Source organism: Dipodomys merriami, unplaced genomic scaffold, assembly GCF_024711535.1.
Source record: "Dipodomys merriami isolate MVZ:Mamm:240054 unplaced genomic scaffold, mDipMer1.0.p SCAF_78, whole genome shotgun sequence".
Lineage (NCBI taxonomy): Eukaryota > Metazoa > Chordata > Mammalia > Rodentia > Heteromyidae > Dipodomys > Dipodomys merriami.
This window is the reverse complement of record NW_027206379.1, coordinates 665,201-677,056: the sequence shown is the minus strand read 5'-3', so window position 1 is coordinate 677,056 and position 11,856 is coordinate 665,201. Positions and strand designations below refer to the sequence as shown.

Genomic DNA, 11,856 nt, shown 5'->3' with positions numbered 1-11,856 from the left:
GAATCACAGCGCCACTTCTGGTTTTTTGGTGGTTAATTGGAGATAAGTCTCACTGTCTTTCCTGTCTGGGCTGGCTTTGAACTGCGATCCTTAGATCGCAGGTTCCTGAGTAGCTAGATTTGGCTCGACTGTTTAATTGACAAGAATTACTTCGCTCACGGAGGGTGCAAAGTTTGAAGATACTTTTTTTTTTTTTTTTTTTGAAGATACTTTCAAACTAGCAATTAGGCTTGTTTTAGGACCGGATTCCAGGCCAAAGCTTTGTTTCCAAGAAGCGAAATCCTAATCATCAATATTTTTACAGTAGGTTTCCAGAAAGTGCCAGGTGGACCTTAGGAAACCGTTTCCCGGCGGAAGAAGGAGCCGCTCCATCGAGGATGATTTTCGGGGCACTGCGCTCCGCGCTGGGCACCTCCCTCGGCGCCCCGGAGCGGTTCCTGGTGAGCCCCACCAATAGGCCCGCTCTACGCGCACAGCCCCGCCCCTCGGCCTACATTTCCCCGCAGGCCCTGCGGAGCCGCGAGGCAGGCGACACCCCCGGCTATTACCCAGGGAGCCCGAAGACCGTGCGAGACCCTCGGACTCCATTTCCCGTCGGCACGAGCAGGGAGCACCGGAAGCCCGCCCCGCCCCTCATTGTGCGGCTCCTACTAAACGGAAGGGGCCGGGAGAGGCCGCGTTCAGTCGGATCCCGACAGCAGCTGCAGCAGCTTTGGTTTTCCCAGGCTCTCCTCGCCCTCTTCTCTTCGCTTTCGGAAACATGGTGAGCGGCAGGCCGCGGCTCCCGCGGGGGAGGCGGCTGCGGGTCGGTCCCTCGGACGCCCGGGGATGGAGAGGGCGACCTCGGCCCTCCCGACCCCCCGGCAAGACCGGGTCTTGCATCGACCGGCGGGCGGCCCTGGGCCGCGCGTGCGCGCCCGCGGGTGCGGGGCCGGGCCGGACGCCGCTCGCGCGCCCCCTGGCTCCCTCCCCTCCCCCACGCCGCCCGCGCGGACACCAGCCGTGGGGGAGGGGTCCGGGCGCGATCGCGCGCCCCTCGCGGAGCCTCCGGCGTCGCGCATCCTCCGAGCCGGCGCGCCCGCCCGCCCGCCCGCCCGGGAGCACGCGGCGTCCAAACCCAGCCCCGGGGCGGCGGAGGAAAAGCGCGCGCGCCCCACCCAAGGGCTGTTCCTTTCTCCGCGTCACCCTCCCTCGGCGGGCGGCTCCGTCTCCGGAGCAGGTGGCAGGGATGCCGGGGTCCGGGAAGGGCGAGGGGGTCCTGGGGGGGGGCACCGGTGTCGGGAGACCCAGAAGTTGGCGAGGCGCGCGACCCGCCGAGGCCGCCCTCCTCGCGAGCCCACAGCGCCCGCTACGCCCGCGCTCGCACCCCGGGCTGCGCTGGCGCCGCGCGTGCGTACACGCTCCGGCCCGGCCTCGGGGGGCCGGGGTTCGAGACCCGCGGGGCCTCCAGCTCTCCCGGATGGGGCCTGAGGGCGGAGCCGAGTTTAGGGAAGTGACCCAGGCGGGCACCGCCCGGAAACCACCCGCCTCCTACGTTTAGCCCGAAGGCTTCGAAAACTGAAGCTTCGGCCACTTGCCCGGGCTCCAGCCCCAATCGGACACGCGAGTTCGTGTATTCTCAAAGGCGGCCCCGGCGTGAGGAGAGGCGCCGGGCTGCGGTGGCCTCCGGGGTACAGATTTCTCTCCCGTGGAGGGGGCAGGCCTAGCCCATCTCTCTCCACCCACTCCGGAAGCGACGGTCACGTGGCCAGCTTCCTCTGCAGTTCCCCGAGGGGGGGGGCAGACTTCACCGTGAACAATCGTTCCCTCTCCCGGCTGGGGCGGCCCTCGGCACCAGGCCGAGTAAAGATCTGAGGAGGTTTGGGGAATCCAGGACACTAGCAGGGTTCTGTCAGCGACCTCTAGGGTCCTGTACCCCTTGCAGAGGAGGCTGGGGGGGCGGGGGGCTGTCCAGCGGATTTGAATTTGAGGGCCGTGATTCTCCTTTGGAAAGATCCTAGCTGGGGAGAGGGGCGTTTGTGTCATAACCGTATTGAGCGGCTCTAGTGAACTTAACGGTGGAGCACCCTTTAGTGCCTGCTTCAGCATCATGGCCAGATCCCAGTTTGTCCTTTCGAAGAGGAGAGTGAAGCCTGTCTGGGCCGTCTGGTTTCTGTGAAATTCTGCTACCTAAAGGCTGTGATTGAGTACTCTTAAGAGCTCAGCCAGTAGGTTCTAATTTTGAGTTCATAGCTCATGGAAGGATTTTGTTTACCATAGCTCTCCAGTTTCTAACCTGTAAAATCAGTAAGGATGCTGAGCTAGACGGCTGAGACCACTTCCGTACCCTCCGTGCAGAGGAGTTATGCATGTCCTATCTGGTTCTCTTGGGCAGTGGTTTAGATGGGGAAAAAGTCTTACCTTGGCAGGAGGATTAGCCGACTCCTTGTGAATATGAGCTGAGAGCTGTACCTTTTGTTACCCAGATTGAGATCTAATACTAGAAAGCAGGGGCTTCAGGAGACAGTTCTTTCATGAGGTGTGAGTGTGTGACTTGTCCCTCAGGCGTCCGGTGTGGCTGTCTCTGATGGTGTCATCAAGGTGTTTAATGACATGAAGGTGCGCAAGTCTTCAACGCCAGAGGAAGTGAAGAAGCGCAAGAAGGCAGTGCTATTCTGCCTGAGTGAGGACAAGAAAAACATTATTCTGGAAGAGGGCAAGGAAATCCTGGTAGGTGATGTGGGCCAGACTGTGGATGACCCCTATGCCACCTTTGTCAAGATGCTGCCAGACAAAGACTGCCGATATGCCCTCTATGACGCGACCTACGAGACCAAGGAGAGCAAGAAGGAGGACCTGGTGTTCATCTTCTGGTGAGCTCCTCATTCAGAAGCACTCCTGGAGGTGCCATTTTGAGGGGAGGGGGTGGGGACAAAATGTTCCCTCAGTGGGGAACATTAGTAAATGATAGAGGCCAGCCCCAGGGCTTCTTGAAGAGTAGTCTGTTGCTGAGGACCATTGCTGCAAAAGTTCCTGGTTTGTCTGTCTACAGGGCCCCTGAGTGTGCACCACTTAAGAGCAAAATGATCTATGCCAGCTCCAAGGATGCCATCAAGAAGAAGCTGACAGGTATGTAATGGTGGTACCTTTGTGTGCGTGAGCCCTGGCTGAAGGGTAGAGTACATGACAATGACGGGGTTCCTCCAGTCTTCCCTGCCTTGCTGGGCCAGACCTTCCTTCTATGCCCTTCCATCTGCTCTGATGGCTGCTTCCCAGACTCGGGAACTGCTTTCTCTCACAGATGCTCCCCTCTCTCCTACAGGGATCAAGCATGAATTACAAGCAAATTGCTATGAGGAGGTCAAGGACCGATGCACCCTGGCGGAGAAGCTGGGAGGCAGTGCTGTCATCTCCCTGGAGGGCAAGCCTTTGTGAGCCCCCTCCAGCCCCCTGCCTGGAGTATCTGGCAGCCCCAGACCTGCCCTTGGGGGTTGCAGGCTGCTCCCTTCCTGCCAGACGGGAGGGGCTGGGGGGGAACCCAGCAGGGGGAGGGTAATTCCTTCGCCCCAGTTGCCAAACAGCCCCCTCACCCCATGGACCTTCCTCTTCTTCCTTCTCCTCCATCCCTGATGGTTCTGGCTCTTCCAAACCGCTTTTGATCTTCTCATTCCTTTTTTGGTTGAGGATGTCCCATCCTCTGCCCTCTCCCCTGCACCCAGTTTGGAGGGAGGCTTGTATTTTTTTTTAACAATATCCCTACTCCCCACCTGTTCCTCCCCCATCCCATGCTGCCAACTTCTAACCGCAATAGTGACTCTGTGCTTGTCTGTTTAGTTCTGTGTGTAAATGGAATGTTGTGGAGATGACCCCCATCCCCCGCGCCGGCTGGTTCCCCCCCACCCCCCCTTTCTTCTGGTCTTGGCCATTCATGGAGGCAGGATCAGTGAGGACTGTCAATTAAAAAAAAAAAAGATACAACAATAAAAAGCCTCATCAACAGGATGCTTCTTCAGGGCTGGGGTCTGCAGGATTTCTAACAGGGTTTGCTGGGTAAAAGATGCTGTTGGCTGTCTGTCCTGTACCCTACCCTCAGCCAGCCTGCAGGGACAGACAGAAGCCTTGGTGTGTGGCTGTAATTACTTCCATACTGGCTGTTGAATGGGGTATCTGAGCCCGGGGAGTGTCTGCTGTTACTGCTGGGGGAGGGCTAGACCATTGGCTTCTGCGTTCATGGAAGCTCAAGAGAGGGGATGAGCAGTGAAGTCCACTGGGTACTTGGCTCAGTCCTACCCAGGTGTGTGGGCTATTGAGCTACTTGCTACCTTTTAAGGTTTTGTTGGGTCCCTGGATGGCTGACTCAAGATTACAAGGCCAGGCTCACGGGCTGCTATGAGTCAGGCCAGGTTGAGCCTTTGGCCTTTGGTAGATGTGGCTGGAGTCCACTCAGGGTGGGGCTGGCCAGGTGGAGTGGAGGACTTCAGACCCAGTTTGTGAGACTTATTTCCAATTAACCACCAGAGAACAGGAAGTGGCATGGTGGCTCAAGTGGTAGAGTGCCTTGAGCTGAAGAGCTGAGGGACAGGGCCCAGGCCCAGAGTTCAAGCCCCACAAACAACAACAAAAAAAAGAACGGGGCAAAGTGGTAATCAGCAGAGGAGAAGGCAGGTAACTATCTGGACCCTCAGCACTATGCATACCTGTAGGAAGGAGGGGGTTACACTAGGAGGATCAGCAAGGAGGGAGCGTTCTGGCCTAGCTGCCAACTTGATGAGGTTCTTATTCTAAGAGGAAACATGGCAGGACTTGGAAGTCTGAGTTCTGGGGAGGAGACTAAAGAGAAATAGAGGCAGGGTAAGCGGTTCCACTCAGCTGCTAGACAGTGGTGGGGGTGTCACTGCGTGGCAGGTGGAGCGTCTGGAGAGGCATTAGCCGCACCTCCCAGTTCCTGGTCTCTGAGGGTGCTCTGGGACTGCCATTTGCCTTGGCTGCCTATGTGTAAGCAGCCTGTCTGACAGTTTCCATCCTCAGAGACCACTCACTCTGCCTTCTGGTTTCTACATTAAGAAGGTGAGGACTGGGGAGGGGGAGGGGGCTTGGAGGGGCTGGTACAGGGTGTGAGGTCCCCTGCCCCGCTCCCCAGCATCCAATATGGAAACACTGTAGATCAAAACCTGATTCTCAGTACAGGCCAGGGAAGCCTTGAGAGGAAGTGGCCTCTGACCTGGGCCTTGAGGGTAGAATAGGACTCACACAGACAGGCAATAAGCACTTGCCAGAGGGCAGGCTGAGAGCTTGGACTTTGTCTTGTATAGGTTCTGGAGGGGTTGGTTCTTTTAACAGGAAGATTAGCACACACTAACAGGAAGATTAAGAAGTACCCTTGCGGCAGCTCAGGCAACGACCACACCTACACTACTTCCACCCCTCACCCATCTCCCACTCGTGCTTAAAGCTAGATCATCAATTCCACTAGACCAGACCAGCCTAAAGTGGGAGCCAAGGGTGCCACCAGCCCCACCATTGCCTATCATCCCTGAGGGCAGACAGCTCTGCTCTCTCCCAGGTCTCGCTCACCAGGAGCCCCTGGCTCAGAACGCAGCACTCAACAACCTCAGCTGTTGGGAGAGCTCTGCACATTTGAGGAAGCTAGGAGGTGGAGGGCAGGAGTCTGGGAGCAGCTCAAACCTTGCCCTTTGCCCTCAGCCCTTTGGGACTCTCCCTTCCCCAAACCTCTGTAGGAGCTTCTGCAGCTCCCACCTAGAGCCAACAGCAAATGGCCCCTCATGAGCACACACAGTATTACAGGGACAGGAGTGAGGAGTCCTCACAGCTTTAGCTGATGGGCTTCCTCGTTCCCAGCCAGGTCAGCACAGTAGAGATAAGGATGTACCCATCCCCCATGCCTATTGGGGAACAAACCCCCATCAGAGCCATACATCAGCCCCGCTCCCCTGGTGTTAAGGCTATAACCAGATGTCATGCCCTGTTCCCCCAAGGACTGGAACGGCTGGGGAGGAATGGGGTTCAGGGGCCCTTGACCCTACATATACTGGGAGTACATAACAGTCTGTCTTCAGGCAGGCATCTCAGATGTGGGTGTGATATTCTAGAAGAAAGGTCCTCTTGTGTTCAAATCCACCGCTTAAGGGAGAGGACAGAACCCTTCTTACCCAGTCTAGCCACACAGCAGTGCACGGTGTCTGTCAGTGGCTTCCCTCCCATAGCCAGCTTGGGCTTCAACCTTGCAGTGGTCTGGACTCCAGGGAGGGGCCCAGGGACCACCATGAGCCCTGACCTGCTGTGACCAATAATTCATCTGCAGATGTGAGAAAGTTCCTCAGAATCTACCAGAGGTGATCCTGTTCCTCGAGCCCTCAGCTGAGCGTACAGAGACAATGAGGTGCTACAGCATGTTTGCACCTCCCACTTGAGTCACATGTCATTCTGGGAGATGACCACATGAGCCTGAGTCCACTGGGAGCTCTTTCCCAGCCTCGCACCTTTGCCCCATCTTAGCTCCCTGCCAGGGGATGACACTGGCATTCGCAGTGGGCTGGGTCTTGGCTGTATTCCAAAAACAAGTTGTGAGCCAGGTGCCAGTTGCTCACGCCTGTAATCCTAGCTACTCAAGAGGCTGAGATCTGAGGATCTTGGTTCAAAGCCAGCTGGGGCAGGAAAGTCCATGAGACTCTTATCGCCAATAAACCACTAGAAAACCGGAAGTGCCACTGTGGCTCACACGGTAGTGTGCTCGCCTTGAGCTGAAGATCTGAGGGTCAGCGCCTAAGCCTAGAGTTCAAGCCTCCTGACAAACAGGAAAAAAAAAATTGTGATCCCCACACCCCTCCGCCTCCAAATTGGGGCTTGAACTCAGGCCTGCTCTCACTCTGTTGTTGTGGGGCCTGAACTCTAGGCCTGGGCATTGTCCTTCAGCTCTTCAGCTCAAGGCTAGCGCTCTACCTAGAGCCACAGTGCCACTTCCGGTTTTCTAGTGGTTTATTGGAGATAAGAGTCATGGACTTTTCTGCCCAGGCTGGCTTTGAACCGTGATCCTCAAATCTCAGCCTCCTGAGTAGCTAGGATTACAGGTGTGAGCCACCAGTGCCTGACTAGAAGTTGTGGGGTGGGCTGCAGGTGCTGTAGAAGGACTTCATACTTCGCAATTGTGTGGGTTTTTTTGTGTGAGGTTTTTTTGTTGGTTTGGTTTTTTTTTGCTGGTACTGGGGATCTTGGTGCTGTCCCTGAGATTTTTCTTTTGCTCAAGGCTAGCACTTGAGCCACAGTGCCACTTTTGGCTTTTTCTGAGTAGTTTATTGGAGATAAAGAGATTCATGGACTTTTTTTGTTGTTGTCATGGGGCTTGAACTCAGCCTGGTTGCTGTCCCTGTGCTCTTCAGCTCAAGGCAAGCACTCCCACTTGAGCTACAGTGCCACTTCCCAGTTTTCTGATGGTGTATTGGAGATGAGTCTCACGGGCCGGGCCCTGGTGGCTCATGCTTGTAATCCTAGCTACTCAGGGAGATCTGAGGATCAAGGTTCAAAGCCAGCCTGGGCAAGAAAGTCTGTGAAACTTTTTTTTTTTTTGGGGGGGGTCCGGTCGGAGGGCCTGAACTCTGGGCCTGGGTGCTGCCCCTCAGCTCTTCAGCTCAAGGCTAGCACTCTACCACTTGAGCCACAGCGCCACTTCTGGCTTTTTTCTTATGTGGTGCTGAGGAATCGAACCCAGGGCCTCGAGCATGCAAGGCAAGTGCTCTACCACTGAGCCACCTTCCCAGCCCCTGTGAAACTCTTATCTCCAATATACCACAAGAAAACCAGAAATGGCGCTGTAGCTCAAGTGGTAGAGCGCTCACCTTGAGCTGAAGAGCTAAGGGACAGTGTTCAGGCCCAGAGTTCAAGCCCCAGGACCGACCAAAAAAAAAAAAAAAAGTGTCATGGATTTTCCTGCCTCTGCTAGCTTCTAACTGCGATCCTCAGATCTCAGCGTCCTGAGTACCTAGGATTACAGGCATGAGCCACCAGCGCCCAGCATGGCACTCATATTTGCAGTGCCTGCTTCATTTTGGCAAACTCCCTAGGTGATGGAGCTGTCTCCCTCACTCAGCTTCTGCAGCTAGTCTGTCAAAGCCTTAGATCTGGCTTGGGAGGGACTAGAGGAGTCCAAGGGGGGATGGATTTCGAGTCCATTACAACCTAGAGTCCTTACCCACATGCCTGGCCTGCTGGCAACAGCCCAACCAGGTCTTTCCTTACTATGAGGCTGGAATATTCCTCATTTTCTTTTTTTTTTTTTTTTGGTCCGGTCGTGGGGCCTGAACTCTGGGCCTGGGCGCTGTCCCTCAGCTCTTCAGCTCAAGGCTAGTGCTCTACCACTTGAGCCACAGCACCACTTCCGGCTTTTTCTGCTTATGTGGTGCTGAGGAATCGAACCCAGGGCCTCAGGCACGCAAGGCAAGCACTCTACCACTGAGCCACCTTCCCAGCCCCTCCTCATTTTCCATATGGGTGTCAGCCCTGTAGCCAGATCAACCCCTCATGCTGCCAAACCACTGAGACCTGGTGGTCTTTCCTCCCTTGATGTTGCTCCACCAAGCCTTTAAAGCACCACATTTTGGGCTTCCCCATTCCGTATACCAGATGAGGCAGGGGAGAGAGATGGTTAGGTTTCAGATGAAAGTAACCACAGCCCAGCCAGGATGCTCACTTCTAAGTGGCAAAGCAAGGTGAAAGACTTCCTCACTGCAGGCTCTGGTCCTTCAGCAGGGCTGCTTTCTTAGTGGCTCAGAGTCAATAACAAGTGACACTCATAAGTCACTCTTGCCTGGAGCACGTTATAATTATGAAGTGTTTTCTTACCTCCCATCCTCAGAGGCAGGAAGAATGCCTCTTGGCTTTCTGATGTCAAAGCTGAGACCACCAGAGACCAAACAATTTGTCTAAGGGCAGTGTCATGTGCACAGTGACATGGGCATATTTGAGCTCCACCCTCCCTCCCTCCCTCCCTCCCTTCCTTCCTCCCTCCCTTCCTTCCTTCCTTCCTTCCTTCCTTCCTTCCTTCCTTCCTTCCTTCCTTCCTTCCTTCCTTCCTTCTTTCCCTTTCCCTCCCCTCTCCTCCCCTCCTCTCCTTCTCCCTCTTTATTTCATTCATTTGTGATGCTAGTATTACCAAGGCTAGGTAAGTATTCTCCCTCTGAGGTACCTAGCTCTAAACTTAGTTTCTTGGTTCCTAGTCCCATTTCCTTTCTCAACTATTTGCCCAGCTCTGGTCCAATTGGGGAAGGGACCCCAGGGATCCCTTCACCAAAGCTTAAAGAGAGTTGAGTTAAAAAAAAAAAAAAAAAAAAGAAAGAAAGAAAGAAAAAGAAGAAGCCAGGCGCTGGTGGCTCACGCCTGTAATCCTAGCTACTCAGGAGGCTGAGATCTGAGGATCGCGGTTCAAAGCCAGCCTGGGCAGGAGAGACCGTGAGATTCCTATCTCCAATAAACCACCAGAAAACCGGAAGTGGTGCTGTAGCTCAAGTGGTAGAGCGCTCGCCTTGAGCTGAAGAGCTGAGGGACAGCGCCCAGGCCCCGAGTTCAAGCCCCACAACCGCCAAAAAAAAGAAGAAAGAAAGCCAGACACCAGCGGGTCATGCCTATAATCTGAGGATCACAGTTCTAAGTCTTCTGGGGCAGAAAAGTCCCCATGAGACTCATCTCCAGTTAACCACCCAAACACTAGAAATGGTGCTGTGATTCAAATGGTAGAGTGCTAGCCTTGAACACAAAGAGGCTCAAAGACAGTACCCTGGCCCTGAGTTCAAGCCCCACAACCAAAAAAAAAAAAAAAACAACCATAATAATAATAATAAAGGCCAGCAAAGCACCAAGCTTTATATTCTTTGCATTCCTGAATTAAGCTATGGAATATACAAATTCCATATGCACAAGTAATTCTTTTGCTTGCTTCATTTATTTATTATTGTTGCAGTACTGGGAATTGAACCTAGGGCCTCTCTTAGGCAAGTGCTCTACCACTCAAGCTTCTCCCCCTCCCCTCCCCCCACGCCCAGCCCTTTTGCTTGTATTCTGGTCTCACCTGCATGTTAGGAAACCTACTGTGTCTAGGCCATTGTGCAGTAATACTGAGACCAGAGACTCCGGCCACCCTACTTGCTGCTCATCAGATTAGAGATGTGCACCAACCCTCCACACCTAGCAGCTTCCTTTCTCCTCTGACTGCCCTTGGCACACTTTGAGGGACAGTCTCTGTGATGAGGCCTCCTAATGGTCTATGGGCCCCCAAACCAGGCCATACCCAGCCCACATGTAGTCTAGGATTCCTCCTACATAGACAGAAATCCTGTGCCTGTCTCCTGCTCCTGGCTCTTCATTGTGAACAAAGTGACTGAAGTCACTTATTGAGCTATTTCCATTGTCTTTCCTTCCTTCCTTCCTTCCTTCCTTCCTTCCTTCCTTCCTTCCTTCCTTCCTTTCTTTCTTTCTTTCTTTCTTTCTTTCTTTCTTTCTTTCTTTCTTTCTTTCTTTCTTTCTTTCTTTCTTTCTTGTCGGTCATGGGGCTTGAACTCTGGGCCTGGGCCCTGTCCCTCAGCTCCTTCAGCTCAAGGCTAGCACCTACCACTTGCGCCACAGTGTCACTTCCTGTTTTCTAGTAGTTTATTGGAGATAAGAGTCTCATGGACTTTCCTGCCTGGGCTGTCTTTGAACAGAGATCCTCAGATCTCAGCCTCCTGAGTAGCTAGGATTACATGTGAGTAGCTAGGATTACATGTGAGCCACCAAAGCCTGGCTTTTCCTTTCTTTTTTAAATTTATTATTATTATTATTTTTGCTTATCTATATCTATCTAAACTCACATTTTGTTGTTTATTTATTTTTGCTGGTCCTGGAGCTTGAACTCAGGGTCTGTGTACTATCCTGAGCCACAGTGCCACTTTCAGTTAATTGAAGATAAGAGTCTCATGGACTTTCCTGCCTGGGCTGGCTTCAAACTGTGATCCTTAGATCTCAGCTGTAGCTTGGATTACAGGCAAGAGCAAACAGCCTCTGGTTTGTTTATTTTTGAGTTGGTCCTTAGCTTGAACTCAGTACCTAGAGATGAGTCTGAACTTTTGTGCTTAAGGCTAGCGCTCTATCACTTAAACCACAGTTCCACTTCCAGCTTTAGGTGGTTAATTGGAAATATGAGTCTCGCAGACTTTCTTGCCTGGGCTGGCTTTGAACCATGATCTTCAGAGCACAGCCTCCTGTACCTAGTAGTAACTAGGATTATAAGCATCATCCCTACACCTGGCTCTGTCCCTATTCTTTTTTTTTTTTTTTGTCAGTCTTTGCCTTGAACTCTGGGCCTGGGCATTGTCCCTCAGCTCTTCAGCTCAAGGCTAGCACTCTACCACTTGTGCCACAGCACCACTTCTGGTTTTCTGGTGGTTCATTGGAGACGAGTCTCACAGAGCCAGGCACTGGTGGCTCACACCTATAATTCTAGCTACTCAGTAGGCTGAGATCTGAGGATCATGGTTCAAAGCCAGTCCGGGCAGGAAAGTTCCTGTGAGACTCTTTTTTTTTTTTTTGGGGGGGGGAGTCCCGTCATGGGGCCTGTACTCTGGGCCTGGGCGCTGTCCCTCAGCTCTTCAGCTCAAGGCTAGCGCTCTACCATTTGAGCCACAGCGCCACTTCCGGCTTTTTTCTTTTTTTGCTTATGTGGTGCTGAGGAATTGAACCCAGGTCCTCAGGCATGCAAGGCAAGCGCTCTACCACTGAGCCACCTTCCCAGCCCCTGTGAGACTCTTATCTCCAATGAACCACCAGAAAACCAGAAGTAGTGCTATGGCTCAGGTGGTCGAGTGCTCGCCTTGAGCTGAAGAGCTCAGGGAC

The 11,856-nt window shown here is 53.6% G+C and overlaps 1 protein-coding gene across 1 annotated transcript; it reads left to right on the top strand.

The window, feature by feature from the left end:
- Positions 1 to 631: 631 nt before the first annotated feature.
- On the top strand, positions 632 to 3,976 carry LOC138818706 (cofilin-1). The gene is made up of 4 exons (XM_070009747.1): positions 632 to 763; positions 2,545 to 2,852; positions 3,032 to 3,108; positions 3,302 to 3,976. Exons 1-4 carry the CDS (start codon positions 761 to 763, stop codon positions 3,412 to 3,414), a joined length of 501 nt encoding a protein of 166 aa, XP_069865848.1. The 5' UTR covers positions 632 to 760; the 3' UTR covers positions 3,415 to 3,976.
- Positions 3,977 to 11,856: the final 7,880 nt, after the last annotated feature.

Excerpts from the sequence above, each read along its gene's own strand:
- LOC138818706 (XM_070009747.1), top strand. Across the intron at positions 2,853-3,031 it reads GACCTGGTGTTCATCTTCTG|GGCCCCTGAGTGTGCACCAC; the intron begins GTGAGCTCCTCA and ends GTCTGTCTACAG. Across the intron at positions 3,109-3,301 it reads CATCAAGAAGAAGCTGACAG|GGATCAAGCATGAATTACAA; the intron begins GTATGTAATGGT and ends TCTCTCCTACAG.